Consider the following 24,410-nt stretch of genomic DNA (forward strand, 5'->3'; position numbering starts at 1 on the left):
CTAGAATAGTTGATATGTCTTTTAATATTTTGAAGCAGGTCATCGAGGAAATGGCAGCCTCACCATTCCCCTTCAGTATGCAATTGGATGAAACTACAGACATTTCTCAATGTAGCCAGCTCCTTGTTTTTGTTCGCTGTATGCATGCTGACGCCATCAAAGAAGAATTCTTATTTTGTGAGTCTTGAAAACTACAAAGGCCGTCGACGTTTTCGAAATGGCAAAAAGTTTTTTTTTACAAATGAAACTTTGAATGGAAAGGAAAACTTCATTCTCTTTGCACTGATGGAGCTTCTGCGATGCTTGGTAATACATCTGGTTTTGCTACTTTAGTGAAAAAAGAAGCTCCTCAAGTCGTCGTCACTCATTGCTTTTTACACAGACATGCACTGGCAACAAAGACTCTTCCAACAACCCTGAAAGAAGTATTGTCAACAGCCATAAAAGTTATCAACTTTATCAAAAGAAGTTCTCTGAATCATCGTATTTTTAAAAGATTTTGTCAAGAAATGGGAGCAGAATATGAAGTGCTTCTCTACCACACAGAAGTGCGCTGGCTTTCAAGAGGACAAGTCTTGAAGCACTTGTTCAAACTAAGGGCAGAAGTTTCACTTTTTCTGGAAGAAAGAGAAAACCCACTCTTGGAACATTTTGAAAGGAAGGATTTTATTTTTTCACACAGATGTTTTTCACCATATGACTGAGATAAATCTTTCCATTCAAGGTCATGAAGTCACCATTATGGATGCAACTGAAATATTACAAGCTTTCTTGGCTAATTTACCAATATGGAAGAAGAGAGTAGAGACCGACATTCTTGCAAACTTTCCACTGTTGCAGGAAGTGCTTTACCAAGATGTTGCTTTTGTTGTTTTTGGTTTTTTTAGGAGCATTAGCAACTAAGGCCATATTTCTCCGGGATATGCGGTGGTCATTCCCTGACCTTTCCGCATCCTCCATATTTGGTGGTGACGGGCTCGAACCCCGGTCTAATCAAGAAGCGTGTGCTACGCACTGCTGCTCCTTCCCACCTGGCTACAGAGGCGCCTACCAAGATGTAGTTGAAATGCAAACTTCTCTCTCAATTTTTTTGAAAAGAGATATCTGCAAACACTTGGAAACATTACAGAACTCTTTTAAAAGTTATTTCTATCTTGATGGCATGAAAATTGAACCATGGCTCCAAAATCCTTTTCTTTCTGATATGAATTGTATCGAAGATGTTGACTTAACCAAAGATGAACTCATTGATCTTAGGTCAAAAAACGTACTACGATTGGAGTTTACCTCAAAAGGCCTTGGAGAATTCTGGTGTTCCCTGAGAGAAGCCTATCCTCGTCTTGTAAAGCGAGCTATGGAAGCTTTGATACCATTTGCAACAATATATCTGTGCAAATCGGGATTTTCAGCACTTGTAACAATGAAAACAAAACATCGAAATCGATTAGATGTCCAACATGACGTGTGTTGCCTTGTCAAATACCACACCACAGTTTAATGTTCTTATTCAAGATAAACAACAAGTCTTCCTATATTTTAAATGTATTGTATTATTATTCAATGTGTTAAGAAACACATATATTATTGTATAATGTTTTTTTAAAATTTTGGTAACTATTTCATTAACCTGGGTTTTTTTTGTAATTTTATTTTATGCATTTAAAAACATTATTCTGAGAAGGGGTCCGTGGCATTCACCTGACTGGCAAAGGGGTCCGTGGAACTAAGAAGGTTAAGAACCCCTGATTTAAAGCTTTAAACATTTCAATCAGGTCTCCTTGCTAGTGCCTACTTTCCAAGTGCTGCAATTTTTAGAACCAATGTCTTTTGTGGTAAGAGACCCCCCCACCCCTTGTGCTTTTGACTATTCTGGTTACTCTTCTATTAGTCATTCCAATAAAAGTCATTCCAATATCTTTTCTTAAAATTAAGCTTCCAGACCTGTATGCAGTAGTCAAGAATAATTACCTCCTTGTCCCTGCTGGCAAAGTTCTGTCAACAATATACAAAATCCCATACATTGTTGACAGAACCACTGAGCTGTTCTACCAGCCTGTCTGTACTGTTCAGAGAACTTCATATCACACTATATAATTACCCCTGGGTCTCTTGTTCTCCACCACCTTCAGTGCGGTACCACCTAATTGGTATGTTATTCTACGATTACTACCACCCATATGTACTAGCATTTAGCAATGTTAAACTCCAAATGCCACTTCTCGCTCATCTGCCTAATTTATTTAGGCGCTGCTATTTGAATCATGTCATTAACCAACCTGCCAACCTTTATACCATCTGAAAACTTACGCAATAAGCTAGATATGCCTTCATCAATATTGTTAATAAATACTGTAAACAGCAAGGGGCCCAACACCGAACTCTGAGGGATTCCATTAATAACGTTAGTCCACAAAGAGCAGTATCCATTTATAATCACTCTGCTTTCTGCCACTCAACCATTGCTCTATCCATAACAGTAACTTACCCCTAATGCCACACCACTCCAATTTGTACAGCAGTCCTGTCAATGTCCAAATTAAAAAAAATCACATGGAGCAACAAAAATCATAATCAGCAGGATGAGGCAAAACTCTCCATATTAGGTTTGCAATTTTCTTCTGAGTCACATGAGCAGTGTGTGTGGTGCCTTTCTTTTTGGTTTTATCACCATATTAAGCTTATCAAGTGTTTGGCAATATTGTTCCTTATTTATTATAGTATAACCTTTCTCTAAAAAAAAAAAAAATCTGCTGTTGGACTTTAACTTCTCTTGCTAACTGCTTGTGTATGCATTTGCAGCATATTTTCCTACAACCTAATGTGTTTAAAATAGTTAATACACTTGTCTTTGAACACCTTAGTGCTTTCATCATTGTATATGTGGTTAGTGACCTGTCTTTTTGAATAATTTCATCAAAAATCTCAGTGTTTTCTTCAGTGCACACAGACGTGGGATTTCTATTCCATGGCTGGTCACAAATGTTACTGACTCCTTTAAACAGTGCCACCATGAGATATTTTTGTGCCCCAGGCAAATCAAGCATTTGGCACCCTTTTAAATAATCCATATAACCACAAAGTGCCCCTACCAATTGGTGCCTTAGGCATTTGCCTGGATGCCTACCATACCATGACAGCACTGCCTTAAAAACATGCAATCCATCTATTAATATTGCTTATATCCATGAATCCAATTTTTCACGAATAAGGATAGCTGAGTTTTGTCTTGACTCGGAAAGAAACTGTATCACCAACTTCTGGCAGAACAGACATCAGTTTGATTGTTTATAACTTCAGATCTGTAATAGACAGAAAGTTTTATTTTAGCATGTTCAGGGGAGCTCCTAGGGATGTGGCACCCGGGTGCAAATCGCAATTTGGTGGCTTTTAAAATTTTCTTCATATGTGTATGTAAGTTTCAGATTTTGAAGAGCCTTGTGAATGTTGGCACCTGGGTGCAGTGCACTTCTGGCATCCTTGGGACAGCCCACCTCTGAGCATGTTTATGTTTTAATATCTATATAATATCTGTACCAGCAATATATAAGTTTTAATATCTGTACCAGCAATATATAAAACTTCATGATGTGAAGTTGATTACAAAAAACTTTTTCACATAAGAAGCATTATTTATGGACCTGACCACTGTATTTTGAAAATTATTGTACTTTTGCCATTAACATTCTAACATCCTTTTCTAACAAGCAACTGTTCAAAATCTGTGAGCACAAAAATAACAAAAATTTGTAATAAACAGATTTGTGTAACTGAAGTAACAGACAGATGCATTCCTTTATCGGTGGTTCCAAATGTGGCACCTGCTGGTGAAAGTTTGATTGCCTGTATATATATTATGTATCAATTACAAACATATGACTGAAATAGCCAAAAAGAAATGTAGGAACTAGAAGCCAATCTGTCGTTTACGTACTGTTATAACAAGTCAAGCAAGTCTACTTTTAGATGTTTGAATGGCATAGTGTGTAATATATTTGCATGGCAATGCAAAAAATTTATATATTTTCATTAATACAGAATGCCCTGTCTTCATTGCTTATCAGAAAATAATGGTGAACACATGAATATTTTATTACCTACAAGTGTGCTTTTAGTATTTATTTAGTAACCATAAAGTACAAAAACAAGAACGTAGAGGCAAATTAACATACATATTAATCTGTCTCCACTTTCTCCATTTCAGTATGCTCATTAATATTGCAGGATATTAATGCATATATTAATATCAGCAGATTATTTAGAAATGTTATTTTTGCAGACAGATTAATAAAAATGTTCATTAAATACTAGTTCAATAATAATTTATATCTGAATTGGTTGTGGGGCAAAACAGCAACTTCTCCAGTAAGACACAATGCACTTATGATTTCAACAAGGGAGGAAAAAGATCTTTATCGATGTTCAGAGAAGTAATTGGACAGGCCATTAAGCATTTGATACCAAATAAGATATTGTTCAAGATTTAGACCAAAATGGATGTCACATGAATTGAGGAGCCCAGTAAAAAAAAAAAAAAAAATGCACTGGATGATTATAAATTGTTAGGAAATGAAATCAGACAATAAGTATAAACTAGTGTGTAATCAAGTTACTCAGAGTCAGACAAGTTTTGAGAAGTCATAGGTTAAAAAATGCAGAGGAAATTAGTAAGAAATTCTGTGTATTCTAACAACAGAAGGAAAGGGATAATTACTTCATCTGTTGAATTTAAATGGTATAACTGTTAATGATTCTGTACAAATTACTGATAAACTAAACAAGTATTTTTCATCTACATTCATACATAATTTTTTTAGAGATGAGGCTAGCAGAAGTTCATCTAATACTGATTTGGAGTTAAAATAATTTTATATTTAACAGAAGAGTAATGTGGAAAAGAAATTGCTGCAGTTAAAAGTGAAAAAAGCATCTGGGATTAATGGAATCTATCTAATTATACTAAAAGAACCTGCAAAAGTGGTAACTAAACTTTTAGGCATTAAAAGCATCTGAAGAACTAATGCAAGATCATTTTGCGAGTAGAGGGCTGTATGGCAATCACAGCACAGATTAATACAATAAGTTAAATACAATGCCTCACCAATCTAATTAGCTATTATCAGGTTGTTACAAAGGAAATGGAGGCAGAGAATGATTTTAATATCATATGCTTAGATTTCAGTAAAGTCTTTCATACCGTACCATAAGCATGAAAGGATTGGTGAAGCATTAGGAGACCAAGAATGGTTATAAGTGGCCATTGCTCTTCATGGATTAATGTGATGAATAGGATTCATCATGTTAGTCAATGAAGTAGTTACTTCATAATAATGGTTGCTACAAGATCCACCTACAATATAAAGTCCAAGGATATCAAAACCCAGACAAAAATGCCTGCAGCCATTTCCAGTGAGAGTTATGAGTTCATCATTTGTATAGCTTGTGGCATGTATTCTAAGGTTGGTCTAGTGGACAAACATAGGAAAATTATGTTTAATTAACTTTTAAGTTATATTTGATACAGTTACTCATGAGCGGGATGTAGAGAACAATTTCAACGTAGTTTATTTGGATTTTAGCAAGACATTTGACTCGGTGCCTTATGAGAGGTTATTGCATAAGCTGGAAGATTAGCATTAGCAGAAGCATATGATGCAAGAAAGCAAGCTTATACGGCATCAGCAAGGAAAAAAAAAAAAACCCTTCCCATTTCACCAATCCATTTGCTCAAAACATTTGTCCACTTCTTCCTTGAATTTATTTAAGCTAAAACTTCCACAATATCAGATGGAAGTTTGTTCCAACAATCAACAACCCACTGACTAAAGGCAAATTTCTGCACATCTATTCTACAACTGTCTTTTCTCAATTTGAATTTATGCCCCCTCATGTTTGTAATCTGGGCAAGAGGAAGAATCTCCTCAGAATTGAGCCTGCTTAAACCATTAAAGGTCTTATACACCTCAATCAGGTCACAGTGCAGGAACATAGTCTCCAGACACTGCAATTTGCAGAACTTAAGCCTTTCTTTGTAAGAGCACCCCTTTATTCCCCTCACCAGTTCGGTTGCCCTTCCCTCTACTCATTCTAGCAACTTTCCATCCTTCCTAAAATGAGGCCTCCAGACCTGTATGCAGTACTCAAGGTGTGGCCTGACCATTGCCTTATACAAGGGGATAATCGTATGAGGCAATTGCCAAGCCACACCTTATACAAGGGGATAAACACTTCCTTATCCCTGCTAGCAAAATTCATGTATATCATTGACAAGACACCATGACCTACTCCGGCACCCTGTCTGCACTGCTCAAAAAACTTCATACCTGATTGCACAATTACCCTGGGTCTTTTTCATTCTCCACTACCCTGAGTGTAGTAACATACAGTTGGTACATTTCTCTGGGAGTTACTGCTATCCATGTGCAGTACTTTGCAGTTGTCAATGTTAAACTTCAGTTGCCACTTCTCAGTCCATCTGCCCAACTTTTCTGGATCCTTTTGAAGCAGCACTGTCATTACTGTCAATAACAACCGTGCCAACCTTTGTATCTTCTGAAAACATCGACATTAAGCCTAATATACGTTCATAAATATCATTGATAATTATACAACACAACAATGGACCCAACACTGAACCCTGGGGCTCCACTAATAACATTAGTCCATGAAGAGCAGTGTTCATTGATTACCACTCTGTCTTCTTCCACTCAACAGTCCTTTTATCCATTGTAGCAACTTGCCATACTGCTCCAATTTGTATAGTAGTCTTCCATTTGCAACAGTATCAAAAGCTTTCCTGAAATCAAGTACAGTGAGGCCCCAATGAATTACCATCCGATGGTAATTCATTCCACAAAACCCATTGTATGTTGAAAATATTGTAAGTTAAAACCAATAATACATTGATTTTCTATAATTCTTCCCCAACAACACAAAAAATAGATATTTCTTACATGTTATACTTCATGTGTACATTAAAAATTAGTGTTTTATAAAGATTATTTAATAAATAGTCAGAAAACATCTTAAAATAAAAATAAAAAATTAGCATTTACCTTAGACTTGAAGTGCAGAGCTGATGAAATCAATGGTGACATAGTGGTGGTGGGACTATATCAAGCATCAGGTGTCTTTTCAGTCTTTTGTTGCTACTGGCAAAAAAACTGTCCAAAGTGGCTGTTTTTGACAACTTTTTTGTAACTTTCTGAAGTAAGAAATGACTTAGTCTTCCATTTTGCACATCATGAGTTCAGTGTTTTCAATGTCAGGGTGTTTTTTAAATGCTCCGAACAAGAAATGACAGTCTTCAACTGTCACTTTTTGTTTGTCTTTTTCTTCCTCTTCCTCTTCAGTGTCACTCTCCATAATTTTCTCTAACTCTTGTAGCTCCTCTGGTGTTAGCTCATGCCCATGAGCATCAATAAGGTCCTCTTGGCTAACTTCCAGACCTATTGATTTACCATGAGTGACAATATCATTTGTCAAAGAACCTTCAAAAAAAACATCTTCAAATCCGTCAACTTTATGAATAATTAAAGGCCAGATGTTTTTCCAAGCTGAATTTAAGCACCTGGTGGAAACATCATTCCAAAAACTTACAATCAGCCTCACGCAATCCAGCATGTTGTTTCAACCTCCAAAAATCTTTGAGGGGGACAGCATTTTCACCAGAGGTTGCTGCAAAGCAACTTGCAAACATTTTTGTGGTGTAGATTTTCTAGAAGTTTGCAATCACTTGCTGGTCCATTTGTTGAAGAAGAGGAGTGGTGTTGGGTGGCAAAAATTTGATTTGAACAAAGTCAAACTGCCTCAAGAGATTGAACAAGGTTGGGATCATGGCGTGGCACATTATCCAGCAGGAGCAGTGCCTTCACAGGAAGCTTATTTTTCTCAAGGTAACTCTTCACTAAAGGACAGAAAACTTCAAGCTCCCATTCATTGAAGACAAATCCTGTAACCAAGGCCTTCTTGTTACTGCACCAAAACACATCCCAGCATAAGTTAAATAAATTTAAGAAGGAACTGGACAAACATTTAGAGGGAATGGTTGTGTGAATTTTTTTTTTTTTTGACTGATGCTGCATAAGCTCATACACTGCTTTCTGCATCACATGCCACTACTACTACTACAGACCTGTTAGCTTAACGTCTGTTCAAAGGAAAATAATATGGTCACTAGTTAAATAAATAATGCAGGAACACCCAGGAGTGCAGATATACTTTAGTCACAGCATGAGATTATTAAGGGGAAACCCTGTATGACCAATTTGATTGGTTTGGTTTGCTTTGGTTTTTTTTTTTAGGAGCATTAGCAACTAAGGCCATATTGCTCCGGGATATGCGGTGGTCATTCCCTGACCTTTCCGCATCCTCCGTATTTGGTGGTGATGGGCTCGAACCCCGGTCTAATCAAGAAGCGTGTGCTATGCACTGCTGCTCCTTCCCACCTGGCTATGGAGGCGCCCCCAATTTGATTGGATATTACAATGCAGTTACCAAAGGAACTGGATGCAACAAATAATTTCGATATCATATACAGTCCATTCTGGTTATTTGGGACACATCGGGACTAGTGCATTTTGGCCCGATTAAGCGGCTGCCCCAATTATCCGAAGTTTCACGTAAATAGTTAAAAATACAATGTACTCCCCCTTTACAATTGGTTCACTGTACAATCAAATCACGTTACAACGAACTCAACATAGTAAAGTACTGTTCACTATATGATGTGCAGTATGCGCCGGTCATTGTGATCATGTTTGTGAATTTAATTTTAATTCTATTAAACAGCAATTCTTATTAGCAAAAATAGGAGGAATATTATCCACAGGCTATAAAAGCAAAGATATATTAAGCACAAATTTACCCTTTATTACCTTACCAATTAAAAAATTAAATGATACGTGAAAATCTGAAGAATATACGTGATAATCGGAATAATTAATATATATTATACGTACTGTAATATGTACTTAAAATAATTAAATGCACATGGCATAATACTTTAAGAGTTTAGTATCTATATAATATCGGTGTTTAGATACACCATAGACACTCTTAAAAAAACTACAAAGGAGTTGTTGTGGGCATCATTTGCTCTTTCTCATATTGTGCTCTGCCTTCACGACGAGTTGCCATGATACTGCACTACCTCAAATAAGTAACGCTTCACTAATAGAGAAGACTATTGTTACTTATTCTCAGTGAGTACCACCACCCAGACATGTTTCAAGGCTATTGGCCTATCATCAGTGGGTGGGCAGGTACCCTAGTATTGCAGACATGACGACCCAGTTGTGAAGTTAATCGCATAATATGAGAGATGCCAAAAGGTGTATAAGATAATATTTAAAATAATTAAATGCGCATGGCATAATACTTTAAGAGTTTAGTATCTATATAATATCGGTGTTTAGATACACCATAGACACTCTTAAAAAAACGTCGTGAAGGCAGAGCACAATATGAGAAAGAGCAAATGATGCCCACAACAACTACTTTGTAGTTTTTTTAAGAGTGTCTATGGTGTATCTAAACACCGATATTATATGTAATATGTACATACGAACTAGTTGATTTCTGTTCACTGACATTTGTGGGTGGGGATTAAAATTTAAAACAAACAGTAAAAAGATAAGCAATCAATAACAAAGAACACGGCACACACAAATTGCAAGTAACACAATACGCGCAAGTAAGAACGGAGTAACGAGTTATAAAGCTTTAAAAATAGGAATGAAGAGAAGATCTGAAAATTAATTTTTTTATATGATTGAAGATTTCATGGAAGTGTAAACACATTTCGCCATAATAACCCACAGAATTCCAGCTGTCGGTATTATCGTAAATTCAGTAAGATCCGAGTTTACTGTCCATTTATGATAGATTTCACTAACAGAAAAGCCCAATAAACAGGTGACTGCTAATTGTTTTTATTGTTTTATGGTAGTGACTTCCAGAATTTCGACCGAACCACGTGGTACTGTTGGAGACAATCGTAGGGTAATCTCCAGTGCTGCGGTTTCCTGCCCCAATTAAACGGCATGCTGTCCCAATTAAGCAAAGTAAACCCTGGCTATTTTCTAGATTGGTTTCTGTTTTTTAAGATTTGCCCAAAATAAACGGCTGCCCCGATTAACCAGTGGCCCAAATAACTGGAATCCACTGTACTTAGATTTCATGAAAACTTTTGATACTGTTGTTGCACATAAAAGACTGTTTTACAAATTGCAGCAGCGTGATATTAAAGGCAAGTTACAACTATGAATAAAGGGATCATTGAGTGGGAGAAAATGTAGAGTAGTTTTCAATGGACACTGCTCTTTGTGGACTGTTATTAGTGGAGTCTGCCAGAGTTCAGTGCTCAGCCTGATGTTGTTTTCAATATTTATTAATGATATTAATGAAGGTGTATCAGGCTTAAGTCTAAATTTGCAGATGAGGTTGTCAGTGTAGTCAGTGAAGGTATACTACTGTGACAAGAACTACAAAAATTAGGCAGATGAGCTGAGAAATAGCAATTAAAGTTTAATCCCAGAATAACGTACCAACTACTACACTCAGGGTAGTGGAAAATGAAAGACCTGGGGATAATTGTACAATCAGATATGCAGTTGTATGAGCAGTGCAGACAGTCTGCCAGGTCAGTTCATGGGGGTCTGTCAATGATATACAGGTATTTTGCTAGAAGGGATAAGGAGGTGATTCACAATGTATAAGGCAATGGTCCAGCTTGATCTTCAGTACTGTATACAGATCTGGAGACTTCATTTTAGGATATAGAGCTGCTGGAATGGTTACAAAGAACGACAACAAGATTGGTGAGTGGAATAAAGGGTGCTCTTTCCAAGAAAAAGAGGTTTCGGTTTTGCAAATTGTAGCATCTGAAGACTATGCACCTGTGATGTTATCTGATTGAAGCATTTAAGGCTTTGAATGGATTGAGCAAGCTCAATGCTGATGGGATTCTTCCTCTTGCTCAGACTACACACATGAGGAGGAATAAATTCAAATTGAGGATGGTTGCAGGATAGATGTGTGTGAGAGTTTGGCTTCAGCCAGCAGTGGTTGATCACTGGCAGAAACTTTCAGCTGTTTGCTTCTTCCATCATTTGTCACTATTAACACTAATACTAGTGATTATCATTCTGTGAATATTACAGGAATTAGAGCTGTTGTATCATTTAATGAATTACTCTTGAATACTTAGGCTGCATGCATACTGTTCAAAAAAAAAACCCATAAATTTTTCAAAAATCCACCTCATGCTGTGTCCCGAAAATTCCTGATTTATGAAGTCTAATGTATTTTGGCATCCTATAAGGACGAATTAGGCATACATCATGGAAAGCCTAATGTATGGTGTCCATAGATTAAATATAAACAGTCCCAAGTACATATATAAATTATCAAATGTTTCTACCTCATAAGAGACACCATCTGCCAGCATAAAGTTTCAAATGTTTCAACCTCATAAGAGACACCGTCTGCCAGCATAAAGTTCAAAAACATCTGTTAATATAATAAATGTTTAGCCACATATCGATATTCTACACGCATTCTCATTTTAAAACAACAACAAAAAAAAAAATGTTCTTTGACCATTCGTTATGATTGAACTGGCAGGAAAGGGAATCGGTGTGATAGTAGAATTTACTATATCGGTAGGAGGGGGAAAGGTTTTGATATGGCTACTGAAGCCCTCGTGGGTAGCACAGTTGATAGAATCACCATCCTCACCACGCCGGCTGGAAAAGACCTCAGTTTGAATCCCATCGATGACAGGAGGAATTTTTATGGGTCTTTTTCACAACATGGCTGAGTTGGTCTCATGCAAGGGTAGCATGGTTTTTTTCTCTCAGAATCTCTGGTTTTTCGTCCAGCAAAACAAAAAATCAACCTCGGGACACAATTTACAGACAATGTATATACACAGATTAACATGGCCTTAGTTGCCTATGCTCCTAAAAAAATTAAAAAAAGATATGATTACTGAAGATGTTCAAGAATTATTGGTAGAAAAAGAGGCTGTTGAAGCGGATTTGGTAGAAATAGCATTGGAGGTAAAACCAAATCAATTCAGATGATGACAGAGCAGATGAAAATTCTAAACTTCCAAATTTTACACTAAAAAGCATACGGGAAGGCATAAAGTTAGCCGAGCAATTAGAATCTTATTTTCTGAATACAGATTATTGAATGAAAGGAGCCCAAAGTTCAAAAGGGAGCTTCAAAAAATGCTTAGTTCCATATGATGAAATTCACAAAGATTTATCAAGCAAAAGCAAACAAACCCAGATTACTGATTTTTTAAAGAGAATAGAAGATACACGAAATCTAGAATGGTGTATTTCTGTTAATGAAATAGTGTATTTTTTAGCTTTTGGAATGTAACCCCCCTTTTTTGTACTTTTTCTTAGTCCCGTATAACATGGTTTCGCACAACATGACATTTTATAGGAACCTAACTACCATTTTATACGAGAGTTACCTGTACTAAAAAGTTACTAAAAAAATTATGGTATATTAAAAATGGGGGATAAAGCCAATTGTCGTGAACAACGGACTTTCATTGTGATCATCTTCGGTTGGCACTAGAGTAAGATAAGTAACAACTCTTTGTTCCTTATGAATTACCAGAAATGTTTTCTTGAACACATGGTATTTTAACTCACGTGAGATTCCAAATGGTGGAAAAGGAAACTGGAAGTTTGGTGTTCAGGACGTCAAAGTTGGTATTAAGATGGCATCATTCTATTATGAGGGTTTCGTATTGAAGGAGCTTATAGCTTGTATTTAATTTAATGATAGTGATTGTCGCAGCAACTGAGGGATTATGATTGTAAGTGCACGCTTTTGAACACACCAAGGAAATATGGAGCTCTCCCAGCATGCGTGCACTTACAATCATATGCTCTCAGTTGATGCAGCAATCACTATCATTAAATTACATACCAGCTATAAGCTCCTTCAATACAAAACCCTCATAATAGAATGGTGCCGTCTTAATGCCAACTTCAACATCCTGAAAAACAAACTACTGGTTTCCTTTTCCCCCATTTGGAATCTCGTGCAAGTTAAAATACTTGTTCAGCAAAACATTTCGGGTACTTAAGATTAATAACAACTCTCTGTTCTTACTATAGCACCAACTGAAGATAATCACAGTCCGTCGTTCACGACTATTGGCCTTATCCCCCATTTTTAATATACCATAACTTTCTTAGTAACTTTTTTAGTACTATAATTGACAACTAGAGGATGGCGTGGTGCACCTCTCCCTCCTCTAGGCTAATTCTTTAATTTACAATTTCTAGTTTATGACTCAGCTTCTTGTTTTAATGTTTTAATTAGAGTACTTCCCTCCCCTTTTCACAATTCATGTAACTATAACGGATCACTGAGGTGAGTTGCCATTTTAATTAAGCCTTGACTAAAGCATATATTTTTCCGATAACTCATTCGGGCCTTCTAAGCTTATCTTCATGCACTTTACAGATACATATATAATAAAAAGATCATAAAATGTATTGTTTATAGGCTGCGACCATACCATCTTGTTTGTGGTATACAAACAAAGAATTATCCGCAAGTAGACTCTCACTGTGAAAAAAATAAATAAAGGGAATGTGAAACCATAAAGTGTAACTGCTGATGATTGAAATAGTGGCTGCAGTAAACTCCTCTCTCTGCCTAGACATTGTTTAGCCCTTCCCCTGAAAGCCACGGGACACACTCTAATTACAATATTCTGAGGTACCAATGAGGAACCTATTCATGGCCTTTAATCCAGTCATTTTGTTTACAAATGAGGAACCTATTCATGGCCTCTAATCCGGTCGTTTTGTTTACAATATACAAACAAAGCATTAGTCACAAGTAGATCATCTGTGTGAAACACTATCAAGAGATGGTTTGTGTGAAAATAAAGGGAACCTGAAAACCATAAAACAAAAATGCTGACACTTGAAATAGTGGCTTTTAGTTACAAGTTGTGCAGCCAGAAATATTTCCCATTTCATTATTTTGGAAATTTCATGTCTTTTGAATTTAAGTGATTTATTTTTGCTGTGTATCACTTAACGAGTACCACACTTAGTTGATGTGAATCTTTGTGTTGTGTTTATTTGACAAAAATTTATTGAATTCGTGTTTTCTAATTACTACATTGTATACTCTGATAATATGGCCCCTAAAAAGCACAGTAAGAAGAAAATTTCAATTAAAAATTAAAAAAAATGTAGCAAAAATTTCAACGTCTGATGTCTTTGAACAAATATTAAAATAAAAATTACTATTTTTCACCAGAGGTGAAACTCACCCCAGTCATCTCCCAGGATTCAACACCGGATGAGGCTCTAAGTCCAAGCATGTGAAGGGGCCTCAAAATATGCAATTATAAATTTTTATCCTCACAAAAGGAAACAGCCAAAACTCCTCGGATAAAGTCCCAAGCCATGTCTTATGCCAAAATCTGGCACTGAATGGGTGCTGAAACGTTTTTACAGCTGCTGTCGAGGAGACATTGCTGCTGTTTTATTCTGTTAACTGTGCTAAGGTTTACACCTGTAGCTGCCACTGCAAGTTTTAGCATTTCTTCAATTAGAATTTCTAATTGCTTTTTCTCAATGCTTCTTCACAAAATTTGATTATTGAATTAATTACTTCACAAGCATGAGAATGATGCATGCTATCCTTCTGCGAAGTAAGCATCTGATGAATACAATAAATTTTGATATAATGACAATGTCAAGCACAAACAAAATATCTTTTGAATGAATGTCTGTGGGAAAGTAACATTTCCAGAACTTCACTATCTGTTAGAACCACTGCCAATGTGAATCATGCCAAGTGTCTTGTCCTGAGATTAAGACAACTCAATTGCTGAAAATCAGTTTTATCATGGCTAAGTTTAACCTTGGTTCTTCTGCTATGTATAACAGCAAAAAAAAGAGCAGACACCAAAAATTTTGAGTCACTTGAAGACTTCATAAGTATTTTAGATCAACATCCAACAACCTGGAATATCTAATAATCTGGCATGCCACAGTGCCATGGAGGACAGATTATCAGATTTCTACAATATAAGTAGCATTTCATGATACTAGTCAAGTAAGATTACATAACTTATCTTAAAAAAAAAATTCAACATACTCAAAAAAATGTCCCAGCTATAAGACAACTTGCAAAATACAATTTCCTTACAAGTATGATTTAAACAAACTCGCATAATTCTTAAAATGAAAACAAACATGCTATTACTCACAGTTTGAGAAGCAACTGAGAGGTAGACTCTGTGCGAAAAGGGTCTCTTGGTTCAAGTTCTTTTATCTTTCTTGCTAGATCTCTAACAGAACGAGCCAATTTGTTATACCTGGAATGAAAAAAAGATTAATTATAAACAGCAGCCATGCTTATCAAATACACAAGAGGACTTCCTAACTGCATTTATGTATATTACTCCTAATGTGAGAACTGAAGGACATTAATAGCACTGAGTAAACTGAACAGAGTAAGAAAAATACTTCAATGTATGTATTGAAGTATTTTCTTACTCCAGTTTACCAAGTCTAAACATAGATGCTAAAAAACATTTAGAATTAATACCACGTTATAATCACTTTTGAGATTTTGACTGTGATTTAAAAAAAAACAAACTGAAAAACTAATAAATTACACACTTAATGCTGACTATTTAAAGTTAACCACATGGACAAATGTAAGTTATCCATGTCATGTGTTCCTTTCAGTCACAATCAAAAATCGCAAAAAATTAATCATAAAACATGATGCTAAGGTGAGTCTAAATTTTTTCAGTGTTTATTAGACCTGTAAATTTAATAAGATTTGTTAATATGTGCAGTCAAGTGATATTCTTATGCTACTCAATTCCATGCTAAAGATCTTAGCATGGAATTAAGTTTATAATATTAACCAGAATTAATTAATGTTTAATTATATGTTAATAAATTTAGATTAAATGCATTATTCACCATTCAACATATTGCTAACTGATACCACCTGATATCTAATGAAGGACCAATAAGTTCAAAAACAGTTAACACGGTGACATCCTGGAGTTTTTAACTGAATAGTGAATTTGCTCTTGTGGGTATCCAAATCAAATTAAATACTGTACAATTTAATTTGATTTGCTTTTGTGGTTATCCTAATCAAATTAAATACAAATATTAATAATTTTAGTTCAACTTTTGTGTATCAATATCATTCCTATAAAGTTAACATAATGTTAACAGTAATAGCAACATAATAGTATTTTATATATTATTATTATTATTAGCCATATGGTGCAAGGAAGCCTGAGGCTTATGCTGCACCTGCCAAAAAAAATTCTGAATTACCCTGAGAGAGAGAAGCAGAAGGGAATCATCAAGAAATAGAAGAATGATGATATCCAGCTCAGGACCCTGGGTGCGCCAAGCCCATACTCACTAGATGTAAGCCCCTATAGTGCAAGGAAGCCACAGGCTTTTAGTACACTGGCAAAAAGAAAAAAAAAGGAGGGAATTTCCATGGGAACTACCTTCAGTATAAACTAATCACTAACTGTTAAGTAATTTTAATCAATACCCTTTTTTAATAAAATACTTTACAGACATCTATTTTAAAGAGATTGTTTTTTTTTTAAATAAATGTAATAAAAACAAGTTCCCAAATCAATATAAAAAAGGAAACAGTTTATTTTAGTGGTTCTTATTGTATATTTATATATTAAATTTAAAACTAAATCCTGATGCTGGCTATACTCCATTTTATCGGTACACCTTGTCACCGTGTCATGGGCGTGGCCAAAGAACGGAGTGATTATCCGGTTGAGTTTTCTTTGTATTCAAGTAGTCGTTATTTAGTGAAAAAAGGTTAGGTTTTTACGCAACTTCAGTAAGGATTCAAACAAAAAACCAGTCACTGGCCACGGCCAGGACTGCTTTATTATTAAAGTCCGGATTATGGGTACAGAGGTGTACCCATAATCTCGAGTATAACCCTTATGTTTTTTCAACTGCAGAGATATACGTACTGAATTTGAAATATGTACACAGTCACCAAAATTAATGCATATCACATTTTCTTTACAACATAATGGTACTATATACTGTATACTGTGAAGAGATTGGAGCTTCCAATCACTGTCAGGAAAGCAATGAGAAGGAGGAGACTAAGCCTGTCAATCACTGCTATTGCAATGATTGATCGGAAGGGATACCACATTATAAAGACTAACCTTAATTTCTTTTCTGTTTCTGAATGGCAGCATCGTATAGATGAACTAGCAAATTCAACACAGATCCAGCTTCTGTCAAGACGCTCATCCCCCCCCCCAGACTTCCCTGAAAACTGTGTTCTCAAAGAAGTTGGGGGGGGGGGAGAATGCATTACTGCTCAACATTAAAGTAATTATAAAAAAATATATAATTAATAATATAAGTTCAAAAATTGAAATCTCCTACACAAATTGTGGTATATTCAAATTATTTTTGAATAATTTTGATATCATATACTTGGATTTCAGGAAAGCTTTTGAAACTTTTGCACATGGAAGACTACTGTACAAATTGGAGAAGAATGGTATTAAGGGTAAGTTGCTACAATAGGTAAAAGAATGGTTGAGTGGGAGAAGACAGAGGGTGGTAATCAATGGGTGCTGCTCTTCATGGACTAATGTTATTAGTGGAGTCCTGCAGGGTTTGGTGTTGGGTCCACTGTTTTGTATATTTATCAATGATATTCATGAAGGTATATCAGGCTTAGTGTCAGAGTTTGCAGATGATACAAAGGTTGGCAGGGTTGTTAACGACAGTAATGGCAGTGTGCTACAGCAACAGGATCTAGAAAATTTGGGCAGATGGGCTGAGAAGTGGCAACTGAAGTTTAACATTGACAAATGCAAAGTACTGCATATGGGTAGAAGTAACCACAGAGAAACGTACCAACTGTGTGGTACTACACTTAAGGTGGTAGAAAATGAAAAAGACCTGGGAGTAATTGTGCAGTCAGATAAGAAGTTTTCTGAGCAATGCAGACAGGCTGCCAGGGCAGGTCATAGGGTTTTTTTCAATGATATACAGGAATTTTGCTAGCAGGGAAAAGGAGGTGATTGTCCCTCTGTATAAGGCAATGGTCAGGCCACGGCTTGAGCACTGCATATAGGTCTGGAGGCCTCATTTTAGGAAGGATGTAGATTTGCTTGAGCGTGTACAGAGAAGGGGAACAAAATTGGTGAGGGGAATGAAGGGATCCTCTTACCAAGAGAGGCTTAAGTTCTGCAAATTGCAGTGGCTGGAGACTAGGCACTTGCAAGGTGATCTGATTGAGGTGTATAAGGCCTTGAATGGGTTGAGCATGCTGAATTCTGATGGGATTTTTCCACTTGTTCGGATTGCGAACCTAAGGGGGCATTAATTCAAATTGAGGAAAGACAGATGTGGAATAGATGTGCGGAAATTTCCCTTTAGCTAGCGGGTGGTTAATTGCTGGAACAAACTTCCATCTGTTGTTGTGGAAGTTGATAGGTTAAATAAATTTAAGGAGGAACTGGACAAACATTTAGAGGGAATTGTTTTGTAGATTTTTTTTTTTTTTTTGGCTGATGCTGCATAAGCTCATACACTTGCTTTCTTGCATCACATGCCACTACTACTACTTTATGGCAAATCACAGGTAAAGTCCAAAAGTTCCTACCAATTAAAATAATAATATATATATATATATATATATATATATATATATATATATATATATATATATGTATATAGTCCAATTTGTCTAACCTTCCTTAAATTTATTATTAGGAATCATATGGTGCAAGGAAGCCTAAGGCTTAGAGAGAGAGAGAGGGGGTAGAAGGGAATCACCAAGAAAGAGAAGAATGATAATATCCAGCTCAGGACGGTGGGTATGCTAAGCCCATACTCACCAGATGTGAGCCCCTAGGGTCAATTTATTTGAACTACACAGTTCCACATCATGATGGAAGTATGTATATCCGGGTTCAGGTAAAGACCACTTAGTGTCTTTGTTTCATTAATTTTGCGTAAACAGTCAATACATTGCGCCTCTTAAATTCATAAACCAGAGTTAAATGAGTGCACGCATATTAAGCCATTATTATATAGTATCGGTGTAAATACACCATAGTTAACCCATAAACTTGAGCTACGTAGAGGACATCGTTTTAATTGTATCTCATATAGACACTTCACAACAAGATAGCTGCTATTGCATTACTTCAAATAAATAACGCTTCTCTAGTAGAGAAGACTTGGGTGGTGGTGCCGCTGAAATTAAATAACAGTAGTCTTCTCTACTAGAGAAGCGTTATTTATTTGAAGTAATGCAATAGCAGCTATCTTATCAAAGAGTCCGTAGAAGTACCGTTCGTAATTACCGCCATTGTAACACGATACAGCATATCCGGATTTCGATAGCATTAGCTTTGTATAGTACAGTGCATAATATAATATTGTCAGTTAATCAGTAAATCTATTAATCTTGTTAAACTTCATTGTCAATTAAATTGTACTTTTAACTATATATATATAACGACTTAGAGTACAAACGTAACAAATAATTAATACATACTTGATACGGAAGTTATATAAAGGGAACTCGTAGATAACACTCGATACTGAAAAATAAATATAGCGTTATAACTGTGTTAGGATACAAGTTTAAGGTTTTAATTTTGTTCTGAAATTGTAATTTTATTGACATTTAAATCAAAATCATGACTCTGACCAGAGCAGCAAAGCAAAAGGCTCAAGCTAATGGGAGTGCTGTGACTCAGGGGAGAACTGAGGGGGGCAGTTGCCCTCTGAATCACAGCCTTTTAAGATGCACTGTTTGCTTGATGTTTGCGGAGCAATCGGGTACGGGACATGATACTGCCATGGGGGATGTCTTTGTGTGTGCACGATGCAAGGAGTGCAAGGAAATTAGGCGACAACTCGGCGTTGTTATGGGCCTATATGAGACCTTGAAGGACAGGGTGGATGCCCTCGAAGGAAATAAATTGAGGGGCCCATCAAGCTCTCAGCTGCCCACATCAAAGCCAGAGCTTGCACTTGGTCATCTTGCAACACAGAGGCGGTCCCCAAGGCAGAATGCGCTGGTCCCACAGGAACTAGTAGTTGTTGGTGACTCTATTGTCAGGGAAACGGGGAACATGCTTTGTAAAAAGGATAGGTGGAACAGGACCAGGGTATGTCTGCCAGGAGCAAAGGTTGATGACGTTGTAGAGCAGATATCATCTTTTAAGGGCACAAAAGGTGATATAGTTGTACACGTTGTCACTAATGATATTAAGAGTAGGAGACCAGCGGAATTACTTAACAAGTACAGGTCACTGTTGAAAAAAAGCCGTGAAGTAGGGTTGAATTTGAAAGTGTCTGCAATTCTGCCCAGACACGATAGGAGGGAGTATATGATGAGAGCCTTGTCGATCAATTCGGCCCTGGAAAGATTGTGCAAGGCTCAAGGGGTAGAATTTTTTTCAACCTGGAATGTACTTGTTAACAGGAGAGATTGCTTCTACAGGGATGGGATACACTTAAATAGAAAGGGTGCAAGAATATTTGCTGATGCTATCGAGGCAGTATTAGGTGGGTCGGAAAACTGCTAGCTTGGGGGGAGACAAAGACTAATAGATTAACAGTAGCCACTGGCAGAGGTGAAAGAGATTCTTGCACTGCTTCTATTGGAATGAGCAGAAGCCTGAAAAACAAGATGCAGGATATTTCAGAGACTGCTGGAAGTCATTGCGGTACAAGTAAACACACGGGTTGTGTTAGGGTAGCTAAGAATAGAAACAGGTGCATGTATACTTGCGTGTACACCAATGCTAGGAGTTTAGTAAATAAATTTGATGAATTTGAGGTATTGCTCAAAACATCAAAGGCAGATATTCTTGGGATATCAGAGACGTGGTGTCACACAGATATAAGGAATGCAGAACTGGAATTTGGGGAGTACAACGTCTACAGAAAGGATAGACAGGATAGGAAGGGAGGAGGGGTTATGCTATTAGTTAAAAAAACACATAAAATCCAAGGAAGTGAAGCCAGTCGACATCGATGGACAGGGCAGTGTCGAGTCAGTTTGGTGTGACATAGGCATAGGTAAATCAAAATTGAGAGTAGGAGTGTGCTATAGGCCTAATGCCTCTGATGAGTATAATAAGATACTGTACAGGGAAATAGAATGGGCCAGTAAATCAGAGAGTCTTATAATGGGGGATTTTAATTTCCCAGATATTGACTGGTCACTCACAACACTAGCAAGGCTTTTGTGGATTTATTGGATGATTGTTTTCTACACCAGCATGTTCGGGAGGCAACTAGAGGGAGTAATACTCTTGATCTGATTATCAGTAGTGATTCTTCATGCATTAGGAATCTGCAGATAAAGGAACCACTGGGTGGCAGTGATCACAATGTGCTGAAGTGGGATTTTCTCAAGGAGGTAACTACCATCAGAGGTAAAGGGAAGGGTTTTTGCTTTCGTAAAGGCGACTATGATGGTCTGAGACAGTATTTAAATTCTATACAGTGGGACCAACTGATGATGTTACCAACAGCAAATTCAAAATGGGAAGCATCCAAGGAACTAATCTTGGAAGCTACCAGGCTTTACATACCAACCAAGAAATATTGTTCAAGGTTCAGGCCTAAGTGGTTGTCAGATGAACTAATGAGACATATGGCAGAGAAGAAAAATGCATGGGATACATACAAATTAAGGGGTGACATGGAAGCCTATGATAGATATAAGTTGGTCTGTAACCAAGTCACAAAGGAGATTAGGCAGGCAAAGGCAGATTATGAGAAATCCTTGGCAAAGGATGCAAAGAAAAACAGAAAAAGAGTTCTTTTCCTATTTAAACTCAAGAAGGAAAGGGATGAATCAGATTGGTCCACTCGATGTTGATGGTTCAACAGTTGAGGATCCTGCTCAGGTGGCTAACAATCTAAACGAGTATTTTGCATCTACATTCACACATGAGGAGTTATTCAGGAAAGGGAATGTCGTAGGTGAAGTAAACATTGGCAGTGAGCTAGATGATTTTCTAATAACTGAGAGGAAAGTGGAGGAGAAATTGTTGAGGATAAACATAAAAAAGGCACCTGGGGTGGATGGGATCTATCCAGTTATATTAAAGGAGGCAGCAAAGGAAGTAAGCAAACCCCTAGCCATAATTATGAGAGCTTCTTTGGACTCAGGGGAGGTACCCATAGACTGGAGATGTGCAAATGTAACCCCAATTCACAAAGGAGGATCAAAGGCTGACACAAGTAATTATAGACCTGTTAGTTTAACTTTGGTTCCAGGAAAATTAATGGAGGCACTGGTTAAAGAAGCACTGCAGGATCATCTGGACAAGAATTCAGTTATAGCTCAGACACAGCATGGTTTTGTTAAGGGCAGGTCTTGTCTGACCAATTTGATTGGATACTATGATGTAGTCACAAAAGAACTGGATGCAGGGAATAACTTTGATATTATATATTTGGATCTTAGAGAGGCTTTTGATACTGTTGCGCATGGAAGACTGCTGCACAAATCGGAGAAGTGTGGCATGGGAGGCAAACTGCTGCTATGGATAAAGGGATGGTTGAGTGGCAGAAGACAGAGAGTGGTAATCAATGGACACTGCTCACGTTGGACTAATGTTATTAGTGGAGTTCCTCAGGGTTCAGTGTTGGGTCCGTTGTTGTTTTCTGTATTTATAAATGATATTGATGATGGTGTATCAGGCTTAATGTCCACGTTTGCAGACGATACAAAGGTTGGCAGGGTTGTTAAGGACACTACTGATGCTATGCTGCTGCAACAGGATCTGGAAAGGTTGAGCAGATGGGCTGAGAGGTGGCAAATGAAGTTTAACATTGACAAATGTAAAGTACTCTACATATGGGAAACAGTAACCCCAGATCAACGTATCAACTCTGTGGTACTACGCTGACAGTGGTAGAGAATGAAAAGGACCTGGGGGTAATTGTGCAGGCAGATATGAAGTTCTCTGAGCAGTGCAGACGAGCTGCAAGAGTAGCTCATGGTGTCTTGTCAATGATATACAGGAATTTTTCTAGCAGGGACAGGGATGTGATTATTCCCTTGTATAAGGCATTGGTCAGGCCACACCTTGAGTACTGTATACAGGTCTGGAGGCCTCATTTCAAGAAGGATGTAGAGCTGCTGGAACGAGTACAGAGAAGGGCAACAAGATTGGTGAATGGAACAAAGGGCTGCTCTTACGGAGAAAGGCTTAAGTTTTGCAAATTACAGAGCCTGGAGACTAGGCATCGGCGAGGTGATCTGATAGAGGTGTATAAGGCTTTGAATGGCTTGAGCATGCTCAATGCCAATGGGATTCTTCCTCTTGCTCAGAATAATCACCTGAGAGGGCATAAATTCAAATTGAGGAAGGACGGATGTCGGATAGATGTGCGGAAATTTGCCTTTAGCCAGCGGGCAGTTGGTTTGTGGAATAGACTTCCGTCGATTGTTGTTGAAGTTGATAGCCTAAACAAATTTAAGGCTCAGCTGGACAGGTATTTCGAACGAACGGAGGGGTGAAATGGGAGTAGTGGTTTTTTTTTTTTTTTTTTGGCTGATGCTGAATAAGCTTGCTTTCTTGCATCATATGCTTCTACTAATGCTAAATGCTAATCGCGTTGTGAAGGCAACCACATTATGAGATACAATTAAAACGATGCCCTATACGCTACATACGTAGCTCAAGTTATGGTGTATTTACACCGATACTATATAGTTAATTATCAAATCCTAGTGCATTTCGTTTTCAAAATAAGCCATTATTATAATTAAATATCATTTTGCAAATACACAGCACGGCATAATGCATTTAGGCTTAGATCAAATTAGTATCCTCTCTTACAAGCTACTTACTTTGTGTAGTCCTCTCGTTTCTGAACAAAAAACTTCCTCATTATTTTCACTTCATGAAGATTATTGTCAACTTTCCATGATATAAAATCAACTTTTTTAAGTAATTTTTGTTCGTGATATTTCAGTTTCCGAACCATGTTTGTTTACGAGATTCACGTGGCCGAAGTCAATGTATGCGATTATAGTGACACCTGCCGTTCGAATTACACTACTCCTGTAAACAGCAATACTGCCGGAAAGCTAGATTAAAATTACGTAATATTCTTATGACAATACAGTATAAAGTAGACAACCAACTCAGAGATTTACGAGTGTGTTTGAGTAATGCTTACCACACGAAAAAGTAACTTCAGTAATAACAGTGAAGCGATGAATCGCATGTTTTACCACTCTGAATTAATTAGGGAAAACACATACACAAAAAAAATTAATAATAATAATAAATAAATAAAGGCACCTACCGGTAGACCTACTTATCTATGTCCCTC

The 24,410-nt window shown here is 37.0% G+C and overlaps 1 protein-coding gene across 1 annotated transcript in view; it reads right to left on the bottom strand.

The window, feature by feature from the left end:
- Positions 1-24,094, bottom strand: part of LOC150087733 (U3 small nucleolar ribonucleoprotein IMP3) — a 141,096-nt gene extending 117,002 nt beyond the window's left edge. Inside the window, exons 1-2 of the mRNA XM_090370083.1 lie at positions 23,923-24,094; positions 15,263-15,370 (exon numbers count right to left, since the gene is read on the bottom strand). Coding sequence (XP_090226209.1) covers positions 15,263-15,370; positions 23,923-24,059 — 245 coding nt within the window. The 5' untranslated portion in view covers positions 24,060-24,094. The remainder of the gene's footprint in view (positions 1-15,262; positions 15,371-23,922) is intronic.
- Between the last annotated feature and the right edge of the window lie 316 nt (positions 24,095-24,410).

This window comes from Mastigoproctus giganteus, chromosome 3, assembly GCF_048544385.1.
Source record: "Mastigoproctus giganteus isolate SK-2022 chromosome 3, ASM4854438v1, whole genome shotgun sequence".
Classification (NCBI taxonomy): domain Eukaryota; kingdom Metazoa; phylum Arthropoda; class Arachnida; order Uropygi; family Thelyphonidae; genus Mastigoproctus; species Mastigoproctus giganteus.